At 37.0% G+C, this 23,837-nt stretch overlaps 1 protein-coding gene across 6 annotated transcripts in view; it reads right to left on the bottom strand.

The window, feature by feature from the left end:
• LOC126297494 (glucose-6-phosphate 1-dehydrogenase) overlaps window positions 1-23,837 on the bottom strand; it is a 259,429-nt gene that overhangs the window by 53,880 nt on the left and 181,712 nt on the right. For all 6 annotated transcript variants that reach the window (XM_049988376.1, XM_049988375.1, XM_049988378.1 and 3 more), the window contains 2 exons: window positions 21,329-21,447; window positions 2,608-2,754 (listed from right to left, as the gene is read on the bottom strand). In XM_049988376.1, coding sequence (XP_049844333.1) covers window positions 2,608-2,754; window positions 21,329-21,447 — 266 coding nt within the window. The remainder of the gene's footprint in view (window positions 1-2,607; window positions 2,755-21,328; window positions 21,448-23,837) is intronic.

The following is a 23,837-nucleotide window of genomic DNA, read 5'->3' as shown; positions in this document are numbered from 1 at the left end:
CCAATGCTTTTGTATCCATTTTTGCTTTGACGCTGCAAACCATAGAAAGGATGTACTATTTGTACTCAGGTTCCTTACTATTAAGGCGATGTCTTTTGAGTAGTCTTACTGGAGCCGAGGCATTGACGATGTCCAAGAAACATGGAGCCTCGACGAAACTGTGTCACACAGACTCTAGAACTGAGTATCAGTTACGAGAGTAGGTATGTTAACAAGAACTAACCTTGCATACTGAAAACACGTTTACCAAGCACACAAAAAGGTATACATAGAGCTGAAATGCCTGTCTTGGGATACATGCATGTCCTAGCAAAATTTCAGTGTTCCATATATAATTAAGCCCCAAAACTTAGAAAATATAAATATTAAATGATATATAATGGCAGAAGATGAGACTTGGACAGGTGACCTGCAGATCACCCCACAACTGACTATAATCGCTACATCGTGGCAGCTGGCATAGCACACACAGAATTGTTCTTACAGACAGCAACATAGGAAGCTGTAATGTGATTATAAAGGTAACAATTGTTCAAATAACACGATAGATTCAACAATACGACAACACTTAAGCAATTTCTTATGTGTGCTATGTCTGCTTCAAATCCACTGCAAAAGGTAGCTAGAATGATTAAATGGATATTGCTATACACACTTAAAGAGAATGCAGGGGGAGCTCCTATCCATACAAAAGTATATGGTACAAAGCAGAATAAATAGCCAACTACAGCTGTGAGTATATGTAGCTTGTACAAACAAGATACATATTACTTACTGATTTATTGATGTTAGTTATTTTAAAATAAGTGCAACATGATGCTAGTATTCACATACCAGAAACACATGATGTGAGCACTGGAGAAAGCAAGAAAAAATTTTAAAAGTAGCATCTGCGACCATTTTAAAGGGCATCCATTATTAACAGAGAGACAGAAATAGAGTATGAGAAGCTTTTATGCCCATTGCAGGTAGTAGATTAAATTTAATTCATGGTATTTCAAAAATGTTTACCATCAGTAATAGTCATGTCATAGACAAACTTAATCATCTTTGTCACACTGGAAAATGAAACATCTACAACTAGTTATCTGTCAGTTTATCATGCTTCCTCAGCTCTTTCTTGTGCACTTAATATGTACAGTCCAATAAGAGAGATCCCACCCATCTACAATTTAGCAAATATTTGCAAATGATGCACAACAATTTAAAGAATAAATATAACCACTCACAGATTCTTCTTATTTACACTGTTAAATAATGTACATGTGCAATTAATATTATAAAGACATCTTTTACAAGAAAATTGTCTGGTACAATAAAATTTTCCAGTTGGGTCTATATGTCTGTGTTTCTTCTACCACTATAAAAAGGTACGTCAACATTTATTTAGAGATTGATCAATTCATCTGTTTATGTGTATACAGTATTTTAATTCATATGATCAATAAAATGGTGAAGATAAAAGACCTCTTTTTCATACAATAATACCAACAGTCAAATTCACCAGTCCTTCACAAAACTATGCAATGGTTATAAACAGCAACAGTATCACCTCTATTATTATCATTACTATAGCCATATTATTTCGTTGCAGAAAGTGGGAAGATAATTAAGATGATTCACTTTCATTTAAAGTAATTTTTAGAATACAATTTTCAAGACAAATAATTTTGCCACATTATCAAATGCATACAGTTCTGCCAGTGAGTCAGAATTTTTACGCTTTTTGTTGTGCTGTTCCCTTCTTTCTTATACAGACACTAGGCGTTATTGTGCAATTGCTGATATAACTACTACACTGCCTTTTAACACAATTACTGGCCATTGCACAGATTACAGTAAGGCCAATAATCTTGACTCATAACTTGAAAATGTACAATACAGTATGAATACTCAAAGGATGCTCAAAAACAGTGTTCCAATTAACTTCCACTCAACAGTTTCTGTCTAAATATCCCAATATACTTTCCACTTAATATATGAAATTCTAAATTTGTTAATATCTGAAGTGCATTTTAGGTCCACTGAATAACCTGTATTTATGTCACTGTGAGAAAAGTATAGAAGTGAGTATGAAATATATATCTGAGACAGAAGCAAGTTATGCAGATTAACATTTGTGTTCAATGAATGTGAAGAAACTGCTCATAAAACTAACCAAGGATGAGCGGAATATTTATAACCCATCTTTTCCAGACTGCATATGCAATCCCAGCCATACTACACCTTCTGTAATATAAAGAAGCAGTGAGTAATTGCTCAACTGACTCTGTGCATGCACAGATCTCCACTACTTCCTCAATAATACAAAAAGTTGAGAACAAAATCATAGCCAAATAATGAATGCTGCATCATTTGTTATATAGAAAATAATAATTATTGTTGGCAGGAATGATTTTATTCTGCATTACCAATGAAAATAAGCCTGCAATAATTTGCAAAATGTGTGTGCAAAAAGTATCAATCCCTTTTACATATGAAGAAGTATGATATATTCTTCTGTGCATAAATAAGTATTCACAAAAAACTTATCAATGAAAAATTCAACATTAGTACGGGTTCTTGAAATATTGAGTGAAATATGAAATGATTCTGACTTGTACTAACCTTCATGTATGGTTCACATTTCTTTTGAAGTTCTTGCAGTGAAATTTTTGACCTTGCGTAACCATAAAACCTTGTATTAGGTGGTAGGAGATTATCCCTGTAAAGCCACCACAATGTAGGATATATCTTCTTCTTTGCTAAATCGCCCTGTTAAAAAGAAAATTATACATGTAATAAATTACAGAACTAAAAACTGTAAGGCACATAAGAAATTAATTGACATATAAGTTTGCAATCATTAGCTGACAGATCCAGGAGGCTACATCAAATCTGGATGTAAGTTACATGCAATGTGAAGTATTAGCAGTTTTATGAGTATTTGGAATACATATTAACACTTACTGCATCATACTGCTCCTGAATAGTGTGTGTCACAATGCAAGAATGTGCTGGAAATCAATTCATGAAGAATAAGGCAGGGGGAGGCCAAATTTTTGAGGGAGCATTATTATAGAAAAATGACAAATTACTGCTGTGATGTCAGACTTCTGGTAACCACCAAGGCGTTAGTTTTCACCAACAACATTACTTCTAGACAGAATAAAGGCAGCATTTTGGAACAACTTCCAGAGATAAACTGAACTTCCTGCATTAGACTGGTAAACTGAAAAGCAAAACAAGTCAACACTGTACTAGAACACAGCTGAAAAGTAATACAGGACGCTACAACAACAGTAGTGGCAAAACTAAAGGCCAAGTATGAGCTACGCCTGTAAAATAAAATCTGAACACAAAATTAAAACTAAACAGCACAATAATGTTTTTTTTCATCAACTAAAGCTCTTTAAGCTGCTGCGGTTACTTTAAACGCAATAATAATTACACTCCTTCATATGCATTTTCATCACTCTGACATATGGGCATCAAGATAACAGATAGTTTTGTGACATCAGAAAGCATTGTATGTAAAATACAAATTAAGAGTGTTAATTTGTTACAGTTCTCTCTGGGCAATCTCAATAATTTACAAGTATAAATGACAATAAGATACTGCCTCAGAAGCCAATGTTCCTACAAGTGAAAAGAGACAAAGAGTAGCAAGACTTTCAGAAGGAGATCATAATTGTGCTATGCAAAGTTGTCACAAAATGGGAAATTAGATGGAGGTGACGGGAACAGGATGAGGACTGAATTTCAACCAAGAATTATGAATATAAATATGTGACAGCAATATTGCCTAAGCACTTGGAAGTTATGCAAGAGGGAGTGAATCCTATTACAGTCAAGTCACTTAGATGAATTAGAATGTAGGCATCTGACTTGGCATACTCATCTAGTTGAATCTCTGTGAGTTAGCCTGCTCTCCATCACAGACTAACTTTAATATGTCAATCAGAGTGTGAGGATATAAATGAGGATAGAATGTGGCAAGAAGCTACTTAAGGCTTATCTACAAAAAACTGTATAAAAATAACAAAAATACATATTAAAGACAATACAGGTGAAATTCAAAGTTGGAGAATGTAAACACTCTGTAGAAAAAGTTAGTTAGCCCCAAGAGGCATTGTGCAAACATCATGTAACACTGCATCTAGCCTTGATAATGGCCACAATTCAGTGAGAAGGTGGGCACACAAGTTTCTTCAGGTATGCCATAGCCAGCTGAATCCACTCATTGATGATTGGATCTGCTGAGTTACCAAATTTCAAGGATATTTATTGCTACTGTTCATCCACTGTTCCAAACAATCCGGAACATTTTATAAAGTATGGAGATTGGGTGATTTAGTAGGCTAGCCAAGTTGCGACCAAGTGGTTGAGAGTTCACCAAACCAGTAACGAACGTGTGCAGCCGTGTGAACATGTATATTGTCACCTTGGAAGATGGCATTGTCACAGCATACTCATCATGAGGTCACCGAAGAAAGGGCAACACTTGATCACTGATAATGATGAACTAAACATCCTGCTTCATGTTCATGGAATTCACAAAAATCTTTATTTTCAACAATTTGACTTGTTTTTGTATGATCTTGCAGAATTACACTGGATGCAGGAAGAGAATGTGTAATAAAAGACATGCCAAGAATATGAAACACTCAGTATCAAATATTTCTTAAAGAGCCACAATTCTAATCAGGCTGTCTAACAATAATGATTATATAGAATATTATTTACAGACTTAATATATTGGACAATATTTTGCACTATAGTATTCCTTCCCCATTAGACAGCATTTGAACTTCTCTGGAAAGCTACTGTCATGACACCATCCAATAGGTTTCTGTGAAAGTTTCTTATTATCTTGATACCCGAGTACCAACATTCTTTTTCAATAAATGTCATCAGTGAGTGGGGTAATGTTCTTAACTGGTTATATCTCTGTGTGTTGAGGGTGTGGACACCTGCATATGTTAAGCACCCTGAACTATCTTTTATAATGAATATTATTGTTATTCACACATATGGAGATTCAGAGCTTAACACACTTAAACATCTAAAGAGTTTCTGCATGTTTCAGATGATCTTTTAAAAATAGTCCTAGCTGCTTTTCCCTCAATGTGCACATACTTTTTACTTCTTGTATGTTTGAGTTTCCACACATTATTACTCCATACTGCATCCAAGAGATGGTTGGTACTGTGCACAGTAACCATTTGCTGCAGACTGTGCTAGCTGCTTCAGAACTGATAATATCAAGCTGTCTTCTTTCAATGTGCCTGTCTGCCACTTAACACCTCCTCTATGAGGTAAGTAGCAATTTATTCTATTTCACATTGTTGTATTCCATCACAGATTTTTTTTCAGACAGTTTTAGTATGCTGTTTTCATTTCAGCTCATTATCCACAGCAACCTAGTGACTTCTTCTTCCTCCAGTCTTGTTTCATTCACCTTTGTATCCATGTGCACTGACTTCTCTGTATCTGAACACTGCATTCATAGCCCTTTTCAAGTTTGTAATTAGTTCACTTTGAATGAGCCATTGTACTTTGGCATTTACAGAAATATATGCTCTTCTCTAAATCTGTTTTACATTTTTCTCTTCATTCTGTACTGTCATGTCATCTGCATAAAGTATCTTCTTCTCTTTCTCTTCAACTCCTTTATAATTTATAAACAGATTAAACAGCAACGGCCCACTTACCAAGTTCTGTTGCACTCCAAATTTTATGCTTTTCATGTCTGACTGGTATGGGTTTTCTATTGAGATATACAGTTTCCTGTTGCTTAGGTATGAGTGTATGCAATCTCATGTTTGTCACTAAATACTGCAGTGTTCCAGTTTTGCATGCATATTTCATGGGCAACAGTGTTAAATGCTTTAGAAAGAACCACAAACCTTGCAGATACAACCTTTTTTATCTAATATCTGAATAATACTTTCCACCTGACTGGTAACTGCTGATTTAACAGGTTTACCCTTTTTGCAACCAGGCTATGATTGTACAAGAATGTTGTGCTTGTCCATATAAACAACTCATCTATTATGCATAAGCATTTCCAGGAGTTTTGAGAAGCTGGTCTTTATTTGTCAGGTCTCCCTTGTCCCCTTTCTTGTTTACTGGTACTACCCTACTTATCCATGGTTTTTCTGCAAACATTCCATAGCAGTTTGATATGTCCATCATTGATGTGATGTGATGATACATAATTTTTATATTTGTTAGTACATGGTCAAATACATCAGTGTTACTCGTATCAATTGATCATCATCCACAAACCCAGTAGAATTAAATATGAAATAAATGTTTCATTAAACATGCAGAATCTATATAATAATGAGCAGAAAACTTGCCAAAAAAGGTTTCAAAACATAACTCAGATTCAAATGACAAATAATATTTGCAATAGGCCAGAAACAATCAGATGTGTACAACAAAACTGAAACACTAAGTACAAAAAGGAGATTTTGTCATCAGAGTACAGTAAGGAGCATGCAGTATTGACAATTTCCTATTAAAATAACCATTCAACAGTTTAAAAATTATAAACCCATTAACAGAAGCAGGATAAGGATGGATACCTCTCAACCACGCTACTGGACAACCATTCCTTTCTTCTTTTTAGGCTGTCAAAAGACTGTCTTTGATACCAACAACTCTCTTAGGGATTATTAATGTTGTTCCTGACATAACTAATGTCAAATAAGGAGAATGGACACATAGTCAACTGCTGATCTTTTTTAAGTTTGCAACCAAAGTATGTGATACCCACATGTTGGATTTTCTTGACCTGGCTTATGGATTGCAAGCATCACACAGTGGTGCACTGGTCATGATTCCTGCTGTATCCTAATTTACAGGCTGACACATTGATCATCATGCATTAAAGTGTTCACCTAATTCTCGCCAATGCTCAATAGGTTTCCCAAATGGGGCAAATGGCTGAAATAAAAAAGAATCTCTCTTTCACACAATGTATCATTTTCTTGTTGTGATTGTAGACCTTGTAGCCTGATCTTATTGATAGTGTCAGTATAGAGACAAATTAAATGGCAAATATAGCTGATCTGAAAGTGAGCACATCACATGCTAGTGTGAGAATTAAAACCAGAAAGCTTACTGTGTGCAGTAATACTCATCTTTATAACTAACACCATGTTATAGGACACTATATGTGCTCACTTTCACTGTTGAACACCAGCTGTCACTTCCTTACTGTGTGGACGGAAACAATTCTAAGCCTCTTTAATCAAAACGGCAGCAATTTTTTTTACACAAATAAAACTGAAAAAGTTTTCTCTGGAAATGGGATTAATGAAGTAACTGGAGATCAAACAAAAATTCATGCACAACTAAAATGAAAAATTCAAAACACTTTATTTTCTGTTTTCTGACAAGGGAAGAAGTGATACATAGTAATGAACCCAAAAATGCCAGATGTGTGCACAGGTAAAGCTTCATAAAATAGACAAATCCATGAGGCTCATATCCAACATGAGACAGAGTCCTAACAACCCCCAATAAATGCTAAACCAGCACAAGGGTTAAACACACTATACTCATTTTATGAGCAGTACAGTTTAAAAAATATGTACAAGTTTGTGGACAAGTTAAGGATGCAGTCATACCAGTTAAATCCATTTTTGCATCCCCAGATGTGGTGAATTTATACACAAACATGCCTGTCTGTGAGACATTAGAAATAATTACGAACAACCTTATAAAACAGAAAAAAAGTACAGGAGAAACAGGCGAATTAATGGAGCATCTAGAACTGACATTATACTTTAACCATTTCATACTTAACGGTAAAATATATCACCAACCTGAAGACCTAGCCGTGTGCTTGCCCATTAGTTATAAGGGACAGGTTTCAGAAATTATTGCTAGAGAATTTCACGATACCAATTTGTGAATATGGTTTAAGAATAATGACATTATTCACTTCAGATTGAGGCACTGTGTGTGTGAAAAGGCTTCAAAAATCCATGGCAGCAGGTGTATGTAAACTAAAGTATGGTATGGAAACTGCCAAAAGTACACATTGATCAATCAGGTGGACGTTTGAAATGTGCTTTAAAGAGCACACTTCAATTCACAATAAATGTAAATGTCAAGTGACTAGGGCTTCCTGTCAGGTAAACTGTTCGCCGGGTGTAAGTCTTTCAATTTGACGCCATTTCAGCGACTTGCACGTCGATGGGGATGAAATGATATGAAGCATGTCCCTATAATCATTGGTACACATTTGAAAGTGCTGCACAATGAAAATAAGGGACACCTGCTGACACTGTTAGAAGAAATTGAGATTTTTACACATCGTCTGCTAGAGACTGGCAACACATTAAACCAGCAGAAGGATTTTATTAACAGTACACTTTTAAACTTTGAAGGCTTCTTCCAATTGTCCTCCACCTCGACACAGCGCATGTATGAAAAACAGCCCCACTTACTGAGAGGAGACAGTGGTAGCACATCGGCTCACACACTGTCCTAGCAGCAGTTTGGTGTGCATGTACATAGTATAAAACTGCATGCCATATAATGCCACAAAGCATAAACAAATCCAATTAACCATAACTGTCACATCCTACTCCCTGTAACTTTAGTTGGTGCACATAGTTTCACTTTCATAATTTTTTGTTTAATACTTTTCATGGTTTTTAATATTTAATTCAGTTCTAGGTCTTCTACATATTTCCACTTCTTTAATTTTATGATCTTTACTATTTTACTATTTCTACAGCCATTGTTCTATACTTTTAACATTTTAGTGATAATTTTTATATAACCTTACTTAACATACTTTCAGAGTGAGACCTTATGGTTTTATACTTTAAACATTTTACATTTTTAATATTTTAAGATACTAATTCCGTTTCACTTAATTTAGACTTTCATAATTTACTGTTTTATACCTTTTACAGTTTTACACATCCATCAGTCTGTGTTTTTAATGTTTTAGTGGAAGATTTTAACACAATTGATTTTTTGCAGTTTTACTATAAGACCCTCTCTTCTTAAACCAATAACATCCCTGCCACAACATTGCAAAGTCGTGTCCCCCCCCCCCCCCCCCCTCCATTCAACCCAGTTGGCAGCAAGGTGCTCTGTGGCACTCATCATTCTAGTAGGGAACAGGCTGTCTTTATAGCTCACCTGAAGATTTTGCAAGAGGTAAGTCTTTTGTGTGAAGAATCACATTTTTATTACAGCTCTCCATTCCCAGGATGTCGAAGCGCGGTCTTCAAATGTAATCAGTTGGCTGTACAGAGTCTAGCTAGCCCTGCTGATCATCTATGTTAACAGCTTTGTTTCAGGCACTCCATGATCTGCTATGTGTATCCACATTGGGATGCCACCACTGGAGGGGAGTAATTGACTGCATTCCACTGAGTAGTATGCACGAGGGCTGGCAAGTATACTGAGAGATCTATGGTGCAGTAGAAACCCATAGCAATTTGGTTTGTTTATCTACCAAGTTTTCAGAAGGCATACCGCTTCCCAAAATATGATGCTCCTAACAGCTCGATTTCTTTGGCAGTGCCAACACAACCCCCATTCAGCAGAGACTATAACCCCTAATTACAAAAACATCAGTACCTCCAAAATGTGTCTCCTGTAGACATAGGGTACAAGAATCTTCTCTTTTCTGACAGTTTCTACTCCACCATATGCATCCTGAACCCATTTAGGTTCCACTACAGTACAAAAGGCATTTCCTTTCTTCTCTTTACTGAGTTTGGGAGTTCATAAAAGCTAGCGAAGAGGTAGAAAAACTTTGGAAGTCCTTCAGGCAGACTTCAACCCCCATATATTCTGACACTGTCTCCTCCTCTCATCAGACATCCTACTGTTTCTCTTTTGGAGACAACAGTGGACTCTTCATACAAATAAATGACTAGGAAACATCCTTTTATCTGCCTGTTTGGAGGCGGTACTGGGTTGTCCTCCAGTGGTTGCAGCAGGCTTTGTAGCTTGTCTGGAGGAGAAAATTCTCTTTGCTGCTGGTGGGTTTTTGCAAATACAATTGCAAATGTGTGTAGTGACACCTGTACTGATTGGGTGTTTGGTGCTGCAAATACTTCTACTTGCTGTTTCTTCACTGTTACTGTGAATGGCATTCACAATTTAAACTAACCACTGGCAGTGTTCCTGTGAGAATTAGTGTGATCCATGAAAATTTCACAAGTAGCTAGGGACAGGATGACAGACCCAGACAAGTCCCCATGTACCTGTCCAGCCTAATACAATGTTGTGTTTTTGCTGTTGTGTGTACAGTTTATTATGATATTAAAAGATACACAAAGGGAATTAAACTACATACATTATTTCACTGTCATCTTTGTAAATGCCCAACGTTAAACTGTATTTTCCCCTACAACTGACTTGGTGAAATCGATTCAGAGGTTAGGTGGTGGTGGTGGTGGTGGTGGTGGTGGTGGTGGTGGTTAGTGTTTTACGTCCCGTCGACAACGAGGTCATTAGAGACGGAGCGCAAGCTCGGGTTAGGGAAGGATTGGGAAGGAAATCGGCCGTGCCCTTTCAAAGGAACCATCCTGGCATTTGCCTGAAACGATTTAGGGAAATCACGGAAAACCTAAATCAGGATGGCTGGAGACGGGATTGAACCATCGTCCTCCCGAATGAGAGTCCAGTGTGCTAACCACTGCGCCACCTCACTCGGTCAGAGGTTAGAGGAAGGCAATGTCATACTGCCTCCAATAGGATCGTGTCTAGTACAGCACAAACCAATCTTTGGATAGGTGACAGCTTTATTTGAACTTACTCTGACCTTGATATCAATTTTTATTATTTTTCCATCATATATCATCAAAAGAAAAAGGCAACACTGATGCTGTAGGGAGATAACAAATAAATTAGTTTCAGTTACAACTGTAAAGGAATATTACTGTAATAATGATTTTTAATATACCTTCCAGAATTTCTGCAGTACTTCACTAAAAAAAGGCCACACACTGAATGTATAGTAACAAAGTGTACAGGCAAAAAGGGAACAGCAATATCACGTGGGGCAATATGAACTAAATGAGCAGCACACACAACATTTTTCATTATCAAACACCAATAAGGGAAAAAGAGCATGCATAGAGGCGGCTACAGACAACACACACCAGATGAAGACAAAAGTGTAATTAAATCAGTAGAGAGCAAGAATTGTAATACAGCTGCACGAAGGAATGAGTGGCACGTAGGCAAAAGCCTTATGGAAGATAAGAGACAGTTGTGTACAACTTGATTAAGAACAAAAAAGTCCTGTGACTGAATGGACAGTGAAAGACAAATTTGGGTATTTGGTGACTTATATAAAAACAAAACACAGAAATTCTTAAGTATCGAGAAGAGAGAGAGAGAGAGACATGACCAAAAATAAAAGAAAGAAAAGGTGTAGGGGAGTCAGCGCAGAGGACAAAAACTGTTAGCAGTGGCTGAGGCCAATGGTATAGCAATTAAATTCAAATAAATACTTGTTATTCGATCAGACATTTTGACTTAACACGATATTTACTTTTGTACTCTCAGTGGTTTTGGATGTGTAAGATTTTGCATAAATGTATACAAAATTTTAATTCTCTATTGTAGATTAATGAAAAGTCCAGACTGGAATAACAATATTATGAAAACAGTAGAGAGCTACTGACCACATAGAGGAGAACTGAGGCACAGAGAAGCACAAAGAAGTAACTGTTACACATTTTAGCTTTCAGTCAAAAGCCCTTCTTCTGAAGTAGAAAACACACACACACACACACACACACACACACACACACACACACACACACACAAACACACACACACACACACACACACAAAGCACATTTGCATACACATGACCACTATCTCTGGCCACAGTGGCCAGATTATGTGCGAGAGTTGTGCTTTGTGTGTGTGTGTGTGTGTGAGAGAGAGAGAGAGAGAGAGAGAGAGAGAGAGAGAGAGAGAGAGAGAGCGAGAGAGAGAGAGAGAGAGAGAGAGAGAGAGAGAGAGAGAGAGAGAGAGATTATATATATTTATTCTACTTCAGAAGAACATCTTTCGTCTGAAAGCTAAAATATATAGCAGTCTTTTTGTTTTGCCTGTCTGTGACTCAGTGTTTCCTCTGTATAGTGAGTAGCAACCTATCCTTTTCATAATGTTGTAAACCAATGGGATATTTATCAACTAACTGCACTTGTTTTTAGACACAGAGTTCCCATTTCTAAGCACTGACTACTAATGATTTTACTGCTATGCCAGACGTATAAAGTATGTACATTAATAGAAAACTTGTGAAAAGTAGAGAAATGACAGACTATGTTGAATCTAATGAAGTCATATCTAACCAAAAAGAGAGAATAATTTGAAACAGAAATTACTCTGAATGCTGAAGTGACCACATGCACTATTCAGTTTATTCTGTTCCTAAACCATAATTTCAGCAATGGGGAGTATACTGACCTGCTTTTCTCTTAATTTTGATACTACCACTGCAAACACACACATTTGATAAACTACTATCATGCCCAAGAGTAATGCAGAATCATGCACAACAAATCATGGCTATTCTAACACATACCATTGTCTCTACATACATTTTTTCCACAGATATGACATATTACGGAGGCTATATGCTCTACGCAACAACACCACCAAATAAGCTCTTTCACTTCCCCAAGCCACCACAACACTTACAGTAATTCAGAAAAAGCTACAGACTTTCCACGATCATGACATAATCCATGTAAAATGAACTCCATTCCATCCCAGCATGTCTACAACACAACACAGAATCGTTGCTTCATTATAGAGTAAGAAAAACATACACTTTTAGGAAATAAATGACTGTATACAAAATTTGGAACATCTGCATCTACAATTAAGTAGTGAATTTTTTATTCTTATTTTACAACTTTGCATACATATTACATTACTCTCATCATTGTTGTTATACTGGCTACTACAACACAAAAAAATAAAAACTACAAATGGCCAGATTAATTGCAACTTTTTAACTGATATGTGTACAGAAAAAAATTGGAATAGTTCTATGCAAGAGAATATGAAAAGTTTTAACGTGGGCACTGATTGTGCTTCAATTAAAACCATTGGCATTCTGATTCAAAGGAGCTGAACAGATTCACTAGTTGTAAATAAAAACTTACTGTGTCAATAGCAATAATGTTACTATATCTTCATTTCATTATATTTTCAGCATGTCCCTTTGACACATTTAGTGTGTTTCTAAGTTCTTTTCTCAAAATCAAACATCCTCTGTGATTTTTTAGGACATTTGAAAAAGTATCTCAGTACTTTATAAATAATAAATATGAATATGTATTAGCTTTATAACAAACCATTACTACTGAATATGCAACATCAAACATCCCCTGTGATTTTCATAAGGACATCATAGACCATTGAGAATACTTCAGCATAATACTTTTAAACATGTTATGTATCTCCTTTTGATCCTTGATGATCATGCCTTGCATGTACACATGTATGGGCTATCCAATAAGAGGTATGTTCTGACAGTGTAAACGGAAATGCACTTTATGAGAAAGACAAGTACCTGGTTTGAGTCCTGGAGAAGTAAACAGTTTTAATGTGTTCAACATAGCACATAATTTGCTAAAGAGCAATAATATGCTGTCTTCTTCAGAAAGGTGTTGCTAGAGGAGTGATTTCACTCTTCAGGAGAGCATATACTATAATGAAAGTTATTGACATAGAAATGGTGTACTGGGCTAAGGATTTTGAAAATTGAGAATAATACTGGCTCACAGAAGCTCTGACTGGGGTTTGTATGGTATGATTGCATACCTTAATGAACAACGTGGTCAGTGAACAATCAAGGCTCTATATTTGTGTCCTAGTCCAGGACGAAGTTTGAATCGATCAAGAAATTTTGATCCATTACCTGATTTTGCATAATATTTTTTTCTTAAAAACTTTCAAACATTGTCATTTCAATATGTTGGTACTCTGAAAAAACATTTGTTGTGCACCCTGGAGTGATTAGACGCAAGTCTGCCTTTTCAGGGTAACAGGATGGCTTTGGTTCCTGGAATGTCTACTTTTGACAATTGCAAAATATCTACAGAAAAAAAACACATTAGGTGTGTTGTGTATAATATGAACTTAAGTGGGGCATAAAACATTTCATCAACTATACTCTGATTAAAATTACTTTGTGACAGACAGATTGCAGTGGCGGGAGGCAGGATTGCCAGCATGCAGCCAGCCACACTTCACAAGGCATTGCATGCACCTAAAAAACAGGCAACACATTGAGCACATGGTTGAGAAAGAATTACAATTGGATGGTGGCTGGCCCTTACCACATGACTCACTGAAACGTCAATCACAAAGTAATTTTAATCAGAGTATAGTATTCCTATTTCAGAATGTAGTTCCAATGGAGAGGATGCACACTAAATATAAGACAAAAAGAAAGAATCCATTGTATCAATTCTGCAGTATGTCAATACCTCGTGAAACATAACACATGGCATACCAAAAAAAATGAAGAAATCAAACACAATACAAATGATATACAGAAAAATTGTCTCCCAAAATGTAAAATTCCACAAAAATGTATGTGGAAACACTCATGGCATGCTGTTACACATACACACAATTAGTAAGGATATGTTGATTTATTTAAATATTTGAAATTTAGCAGTTACACTGGCGGGTACAAGCAGCAACATCAATGCAGAACATAATACAGTTGGGTAACACAAATTCAAACACATATTGATATGAATGTCTACATAAAGACATTTTTCTGCAAGAAGATATTGGAACACTACTTTATATTTTTATTCTGTTAATAACAGCAGAGCATCATAATTAAAGCAGCAAAATAGTAGTAATTACTGTTGTGCATTTTTACATCCTTGCATACACAGGTGCCACAGGAGGAATGGTCAGTGCTCAGGGACATGACAGGAACACTCATTTGAAGCAAGAAGTTCATATGGACATATGCCCTAGTCCAAATGGTTTCCAAAATAAAACACATTTTACCCAGACATGTGAGGGAAATGTCAACTGCACTTACCCTAATCGCTGGACTGGTTGTTGTTGTTGTGGTCTTCAGTCCTGAGACTGGTTTGATGCAGCTCTCCATGCTACTCTATCCTGTGCAAGCTTCTTCATCTCCCAGTACCTACTGCAACCTACATCCTTCTGAATCTGCTTAGTGTACTCATCTCTCGGTCTCCCTCTACGATTTTTACCCTCCACACTGCCCTCCAATTCTAAATTTGTGATCCCTTGATGCCTCAAAACATGTCCTACCAACCGATCCCTTCTTCTAGTCAAGTTGTGCCACAAACTTCTCTTCTCCCCAATCCTATTCAATACCTCCTCATTAGTTACGTGATCTATCCACCTTATCTTCAGTATTCTTCTGTAGCACCACATTTCGAAAGCTTCTATTCTCTTCTTGTCCAAACTAGTTATCGTCCATGTTTCACTTCCATACATGGCTACACTTCAAACAAATATTTTCAGAAATGACTTCCTGACACTTAAATCTATATTCGATGTTAACAAATTTCTCTTCTTCAGAAACGCTTTCCTTGCCATTGCCAGTCTACATTTTATATCCTCTCTACTTCGACCATCATCAGTTATTTTACTTCCTAAATAGCAAAACTCCTTTACTACTTTAAGTGTCTCATTTCCTAATCTAATTCCCTCAGCATCACCCGATTTAATTAGACTACATTCCATTATCCTCGTTTTGCTTTTGTTGATGTTCATCTTATATCCTCCTTTCAAGACACTGTCCATTCCGTTCAACTGCTGGACTGGTTGCGGTAGTAAAATTAACTGGCTACCAAGGTCGTCAGACCTTATGGCATTAGAATTTTATTTATGGAATTGGATGAAGGTCAAAGGTGTACAAACAAAAGACAGCTGCGCGAGATGAAGTCCTGCTCATATCACAGACTCTGTTGTCACCATTAGGGAATGTTCAGAAGCACTCAGACAAACAACCAAACATGTTTTCCAAAGAATGCACAAATGCTCTGAAGTTGACAGTGACACAGTCAAACATTTGTCGTGAACTGTACAACCACTGTAATGTGATGTGTATGACAATGCTTAGAAGCGAATGTGTTAAAGTACGTATTTCTCCACTGACACTTCATAAAACACATGCTGTAATGTTTACTAACTGTTGCACGTGTGTAAACCTGACAATTTATTGAATAATAAAGAAAATAAATAACATGTGCATTACACCTACATCTACATAGATACTCTGTAAGCCTCCATAAGGTGCATGGCAGAGGGTACCCTGTACCACTACTTGTCATTTCCTTTCCTGTTCCACTTGCAAATAAAACGAGAGAAAAACAACTGTCCATATGCCTCCGTATGAGCCCTAATTTCTCATATCTTGTCTCTGTGGTGCTTAGGCACAATGTATGTTGGCGGCAGTAAAATCAATCAGCAGTCAGCTTCAAATGTTGGTTTTTCCCCAATAATGTTCTTCAAAAAGAAAATTGCATTGCTCCAGGGATTCCCGTTTGAGCTCCCGAAGCACCTCCATAACATTTACATGTTGTTTGAACATACCGCTAACAAATCTAGCACCTGCATCTCATTTGCTTTGATGTCCTCCTTCAATCTGACCTGTTATGGATCCCAAACACTTGAGCACTATTCAATAGGAAGCACCAGTGTCCTAAATGCAGTTTCCTTTACAGATTAACCACACTTTCCTAGAATTCTCCCAATAAACCTAAGGCAACCATTCACCACCCTTATCACACTCCTCACATGCTCATTCTATTTCGCATCGCTTTGCAACATTACGCCTAGATATTACACAATGTGACTGTGTCAAGCAGTACACAACTAATGCCATATCTGAACATCACAGGTTTGTTTTTCCTACTCATCCACATCACTGTGTTATATCTCAAAAACATTCAGTATAGAGCATATGTTCATATGAAGTTTTTACTTCAAATGACTGTTCATGTCATATTTCTGAATATCGACCATTCGTCGTGGGACACCCTGTGTAACTGAGATAAGTGAAGTGAAAAATTTTAATGGATTTTTTATAAAACAACTCACAGCATCCCTAGATGACCATCTCTCTCTCTCTCTCTCTCTCTCTCTCTCTCTCTCTCTCTCTCTCTCTCTCTCTCTTCCCCCCCCCCCCCCCTCCGTGTGTGTGTGTGTGTGTGTGTGTGTGTGTGTGTGTGTGTGTGTGTGTGTGTGTGTGTCAGAGAGAGAGAGAGAGAGAGAGAGGAGAGAGAGAGAGAGAGAGAGAGAGAGAGAGAGAGAGAGAGAGAGAGACCGACCCCCCTCCGCGTGTGTGTGTGTGTGTGTGTGTGTGTGTGTGTGTGTGTGTGTGTGTGTGTGTCAGAGAGAGAGAGAGAGAGAGAGAGAGAGAGAGAGAGGGGGAGGGAGGGGGGGGTAGGTGCGAGGGGGAGGGGCACAAGGGCGATCATCAAGCACCCTTCCGTGATAAATTCTCATCTATTCCAAAGAACAGACTTCCACACCCCACTACACACATTCCAGAAGATGAATGCAAAGCCAACGGTGATGCTTGCTTTGATTCACCATTGTTTATTTGTGTTACTTTGAAACTAGGTGTTGGAGGAAATTTTCAATGCCAGTTTGTCTGTAAAGTAGAGCAGTGGCAGTGGTGTACTGTTCTGATCACCATGTGGCATGCTACAATCAAACCCCAAACATCTCTGCAGAGTCTTGTGGAATGACTACATGTGACACTGTTGATAGTGATTACGCCATTCAACGATGGCGTTGAGCTCAGTGGCTCCCCAATGTTATTGATGAGGAGCACTTTACACGAAGGTACCATGCTTCACCTTCTCCTTTACATTTACATTAACTTCCGCAACAAAACAAATTAACACTATGTTACAGAATCTCTCGTCACAGTCATCCATAGTCCATATTGCACATAACACTGAGACAAGAAGGTGGATCTGACTTCAGGGTGTAATGCAAGCACTCACAAAAATGAGTCAAAGAAGTTGGATTCAAATTAGTAACTAGACCTGGCTCCAATGGTGTACAAAGAGGAAAATGGTCCATACACAGTGCACCTATATTCCCTATTCAGAATTAAATAACATTAAAACTACACACAGAAATATTTTAAATTAAATCAATATGTTTTCTCCATTTCTAAGGTACACAAAATTTCAGTTTTATCTTATGTATTTTCACAATAATGAACAGAACATAAGAATCAACCTTAAACATAGCTGCTCTCCACATACGTGTAGGTCATTAACAACAATGGAAACTCTCAAAGATATTCTTGAGGAGTTGCCTCCTCCTACCACCCCACTCCCTTTTCATAAAAGTATTTAAACAGCCATCTGAGATCATTATGCATTCAATTCACACAGGCATGCTTCACGTCAAGGCCATCTACTGGGATTTGGCTACGTAATATGGTGTGCTGCATAGGCCCCTCCAAAATTCTTAAGTTGTCTTAAATGGTATGATACTTCCACAAGAACACTAAAAGCAACTACAAATCTTCATGCATTATAATGTCCAACTGAGCCAACATCAAACATAACTCCACAGTGCTTTACAGCTGCTGAGAGTTATTATACTGAAGTTACATAGTATTTATGGTTCTCTCCTGGTTTTCAGAAAGGAATATTCAGCTCTTCTGTTTAAGAGCTTAGTAACAGGCCTAGCAATCAAATTTTGTTATAAGGGAGGCACAAAAATGTATACAATGTGGTTTTGAGATGACATCACATGATATACTGAATTTAGCTGTGATACATTGCAATGTGACATTGATTTCCAATATTACATTGTTGAAGCAATGTGTCATGTTGTTGCTAGAGTCAAATTAACAACTGCCATCCTCTCAGTAACTGAGTAATAGCAACCACAGACTATTGACTGGCAATGAAAGTAATACCAACAAAATGTTCTGTCTCTGCCTCTGTGATATATTTAAGCGTATTTAAAGGCATACACTTCTCAATACAGTGGAAACTGGTAATCTCTGTTTCCCAGAATTTTTCTTAAAGCTGACTTTCATATTTGAAACAAAAATAATAGGTTAATTAACACAATCCAGGAAGCTCTATCCATCATTTTCTTGTTTACTCTTCACGAAAGACCTGGTGTTTTGCATTCACAGCTCCAAAACTTTAAAAGGTCACTACTGATGGGATATTCTTCAGCCATTGCAGAATTACTCACCAACTCGTAGCAATGTAGTAACATTCTAAAGTCAATCATACGAAAGTTTTACAATTACTTTGGACTTTGGCTGGAAAAATGTAAATGGTGACATAATTCTTCATTTGAACAATGGGCAGTTCTAGCTAAGCACAGAGCATAATTATGAACCTTTTTTTGCAGCATTAAAAGTGTATTACCCATCCTCTGTTCCAAAGGCAGCAAATTTGCCACACTAGAATGAGACTCAACAATTCTATTCTTCAGACAAGTGTTCAAAAAGTCTCACACTGTAAGGTATGTATTAAAATTTCAAGGAAGCTGAGAATATCTGTGGGTGTTGTTCAATAGCATTATTGAGAGAATTTATAAAGAGGGAGCAATGAGTTTCAATCATGTAAATTAAAAATCCATATTTGTTATATCTTCCAGTCTACAGTAGTCATGACTCTCCTGTAGTCATGCCCATCAGGTCATTGAGAGCAGGAAGTTTTATTATCAAGCCCATAACGCACGGAAATTTCATTTTGAAACTCTGCAGTGGTCATACCCATCAGGCCACTGAGAGTAGGAAATTTTACTATCAAGTCAACAACACGGGGATTTCCCAAATCATGTTTCATGAGTTGAATGATGTGATACAGTACTGCTGTTTTAAATAATACATTACTGCTGCTTTAGCAATGAGAATGACAATTCTAGCCTTTAGTAAATTTGATGCATACTTCCCAACTGGTACACTTTTATAGAAAACATACACAAATGGACACTTTCTTAGTTCTCATTCCTCCATAGCTAATACAAATATTTTTTTACAGTAGGGGTTCCATCACTTTCATTCAGCTTCATCCAAAAATATTTGTTCAAGAAGGCTGACCTCTGGTATATCCTGTTGGGTGCTAATCACCAGTAATTCTATCAGGCCTGCTGGGATAGTTTCTCCTTAGTTTTAAAATAATCAATTTTGGCTCCACAAACACGTAGGATTTTATTTTAGCACCCCCCCCCCCCCCCCCCCGCCACAGACACACATATATTTATGTTAACCTTGCACGTCACGGAAACATCAGGTGGCAGCCTCAATAGTCACACACTAATGAGTTATTTTTTCCGTCAACATTTACTTGCTTCGTCCATTACTCAGTTCCAGCCTCATTTCTTGCTATCCTTTCTAGTAGTGGTCACAGAAGAAACAACAGCAAAGCACAACAAATAAACCAACTCCGGCAATCAGCATCCGATGCACAGTGTTGATGATTAATAGCCACATTCAGTTCAGAATGAACTGTGCAAGATGCAATTATGGTTCCGCATCAGCTGTAGAATATTTCAGAATAAATGAAAATTTGTACCAGACTTCCCACTTGTTGTGGGCGGTCGCATTAACCACTTCGGCCATCTGAGCACATTTCCAAGAGCAGCCGAAATCTCCACCAGGACAAATGGAAATTTGGGCCACTCCTGGAAGCATGCTCGGACTGCGAAAGTGATTAAGGCGACAGCTCGTGACAAGTGGAAAATCTGGGTTCGAGTCCCAGACCAGCACAAATTTTCATTTCTTCTGAAATATTCAGCAACTGATGTGGAACCATAATTGCAATATTTGCAATTCATTCTGATACCAACTCCTGTTTAATCATGTCTGTAGTTACCAAGTTCTAAGTCTTTGACAAAATGGTAACTTACACAGATTAGTACTGGCATCTAGAATGGCCCTTCAGGAGGCTCTATTTTCAAATTCATCAGATGTATTTTGGAATAACCAAGAAAAATGTAAATCCAAATAGCTGGACCTGTATTCCAATCATGGACCTCAAAGGTACAGCAATGAAAAAATTGCTAAAAAATCTACAAAATTCCAACAAGATGCAGAATTTTAGATGGAAAACATCATAGCACATTTAAGTTGAAAGATTTATACAGCAACAAGAAATAATAAAATAAAATGTTAATATAGAAGTATACATGCATATAGTCTAGTAGTAAATATTTTAAGAGAACAGTTTCCTTCAAGTGTCAACAGCGCTGTAATATGCAAATCACCCATGGCTATATTTGTCACTAAAGCCAGGTAAACTAACAAGCCAAAAAAAGTTTACTCCAGTGATTTTTATGTACTTACTGAAGCTCCCAAGGTTACAAATATGTGTGGCACTTTTACTTCAAACTGAGAACCAGAGGTTTCCATTGTAGCTGATTTCAAAGAGCGTCTTATTAGTGCAAGGCACTCCTCACTGGCCTCTGCAATAAAGAAGTGACAAAAGTAATAATTTGCTGTGTCACATAGCCAAACTTTCAAATTAAAGTACTTAATATAAGGTAATTAAGTGTCACTGACCCAGAGATCTAAATGAATAAAAATATAAATAAATACCAGGTAAAATTTCTGCATGTCTCTAATTTAGTATAATAGATATCTACAAGTCTTTCTTGTTTCTCTGAAGGCAGAAATGTTCTGAAATTTTGCAGAGCCTATCACAAAATAAATTTGCTGCTGTTGTTGTGGTGGTTGTTGTTGTTATTGGTGGTGGTGGTGGTGGTGGTAAAAGTGACACAGCTAATTAATTATGTCATTATGAGTTCAAATGGCAGTTCCTTGGTTTTTTCATGGAAAGAGATATGTATCTGTTTACTCTATATATAACTTTTTATTTTCACTTGGTTTATGGAAGCATTTGCTGTGTGTAGACCAAAGCCAGCCATATCTGCAAGGTATGCAAAACCAATCACACATATATGATACCATTCCATTAACTTCTAGTCAGCTCTACATATCATAATTACATTTCATTGATAGCAATAAACAATAAAAACAAAAATCTACAGTTTGTCTTGTGGCAATCCCACATGGAAAATGTCTTTACAATATTTAATGAGAAAACATTCACATTTATCTCCTAATGTTGCTTGACCCAAAATACGATCATCAAAACTGGGTGCACCCTGAAGACTATGCAAGCCAAATAAACTGTAGGTAAACCTATATCAAATATGTTCAAAAAGAGTTGCAAATTGTAGGTAGCCACTGTTGCCCCAACTGCAATACTCCTGACACAATAGTACAGATCATACCTTCTTCTTGCAGAAATGTGACATGAAAATAATGTATTATCCTACAATACTTAGTTGCAAAAATATTGCACTCAATTTTATTGAATTATGACTTGATTCTGATGAGCAGTTATAATGCAAATATTATCTTCAAGCCATACTTGAATTAGTGAGACTGTAAAATAATACAATCATGCTTTTCAATCCAAAGTGTGATTTGATGCAGTTCTTGACACCAGTCTATCCTGTGCAAGGCTCTTCATTCCAGCATAGCTACTGCAACCCCAAACCATCTAAACCTACTTGCTCATTCATGCCTACGCCCCCTCCCACAATTTTTACTTCCCACACTACTCTCAATTATCAAACTAAATACTCCTTGATGCCTCAGAATGTGTCCAATCAGACCCTTCTTTTAGTTACATTGTGTCATAAATTTCTTTTTTCTCTAGTGGCATTCAGTACCTACCAATTAGTTATTAGATCTACCCATCTAATCTTTAGCATTCTGCTACAGCACCAAATTTCAAAAGCTTCTATTTTCTTCTTGTCTGAACTGCTTAATTTTCTAACAAATTTATATTTGATGCTAACACTTTCTCTCTTTCTGTAGTCATTTTCTTGCTACAGCCAATCTGCATTTTATATCCTCTCTGCTTTGGCCATCATCAGTTATTTTGCTGCCCAATTAGCAAAACACAACTATTACTTTTAGTGTGTCATTTCCTAATCACATTCACTTAGCATCACCTAATTGACAACATTCCATTACCCTTGTTTTAGTTCTGTTGATGTCCACCCTATGACATCTTTTTGACATTATTTATCCTTTTACACCACTCTTCCAGGTCCTTTGCTGTCTCTGACAGAATTGCTATGTCATCTGTAAACCTCTAAATTTTTATTTCTTCTCACTGCACTTTACTTCCCGTACCAATATCCTTCTTGGTTTCTTTTATCACTTGCATAATGTATGTACTGAGTAACAATGGGGATAAGCCACAACCCTGTCTCACTCCCTTCTCAACTACTGATTTCCTTTTATGTTCTTTGACCTGTATAACTGCAGTCTAATTTCTGTCCAAGTTGTGAATAACCTTTCACTCCTTTTATTTTAGCCTAAAAAACTATACTCCACCCGAACAAGCCATGTAGGCCCAACAGTACCAACTGGATGACACGTCATCCTCAGCCCATAGGCATCACTGAATGCAGACATGGCGGGGCATGTGGTCAGCAACTGCTCTTCCGGTGTATGTCAATTTAAGAGACCGTTATTTTATCCTGGCTACCTTTAAAATTTCGAAGAGTCCCATCAACACTGTCAAAAGCTTTCTCTAAATCTACAATTTTCTAAGACATGTGGTCAGTATTACCTTGTGTGTTCATACATTTCTCCCAAACCCAAACTGATATTTTCTATTTCATCTTTATGTTTTCCTCTTCATTAAAGTTTTGCCAGTTAACTTTCGAATTGTCAGTGCTATGTACAGATTACAGTCCTGATATTTACTCCTTTAGATGGCTTTTCTCTTCCAGCATGCATACTGTTTTTTCTACTTTCAAATTTCTTCACAACT

Source organism: Schistocerca gregaria, chromosome X (genome assembly GCF_023897955.1).
Source record: "Schistocerca gregaria isolate iqSchGreg1 chromosome X, iqSchGreg1.2, whole genome shotgun sequence".
In the NCBI taxonomy this organism is placed as follows: domain Eukaryota; kingdom Metazoa; phylum Arthropoda; class Insecta; order Orthoptera; family Acrididae; genus Schistocerca; species Schistocerca gregaria.
This window is presented reverse-complemented; position numbering and strand designations above follow the sequence as displayed.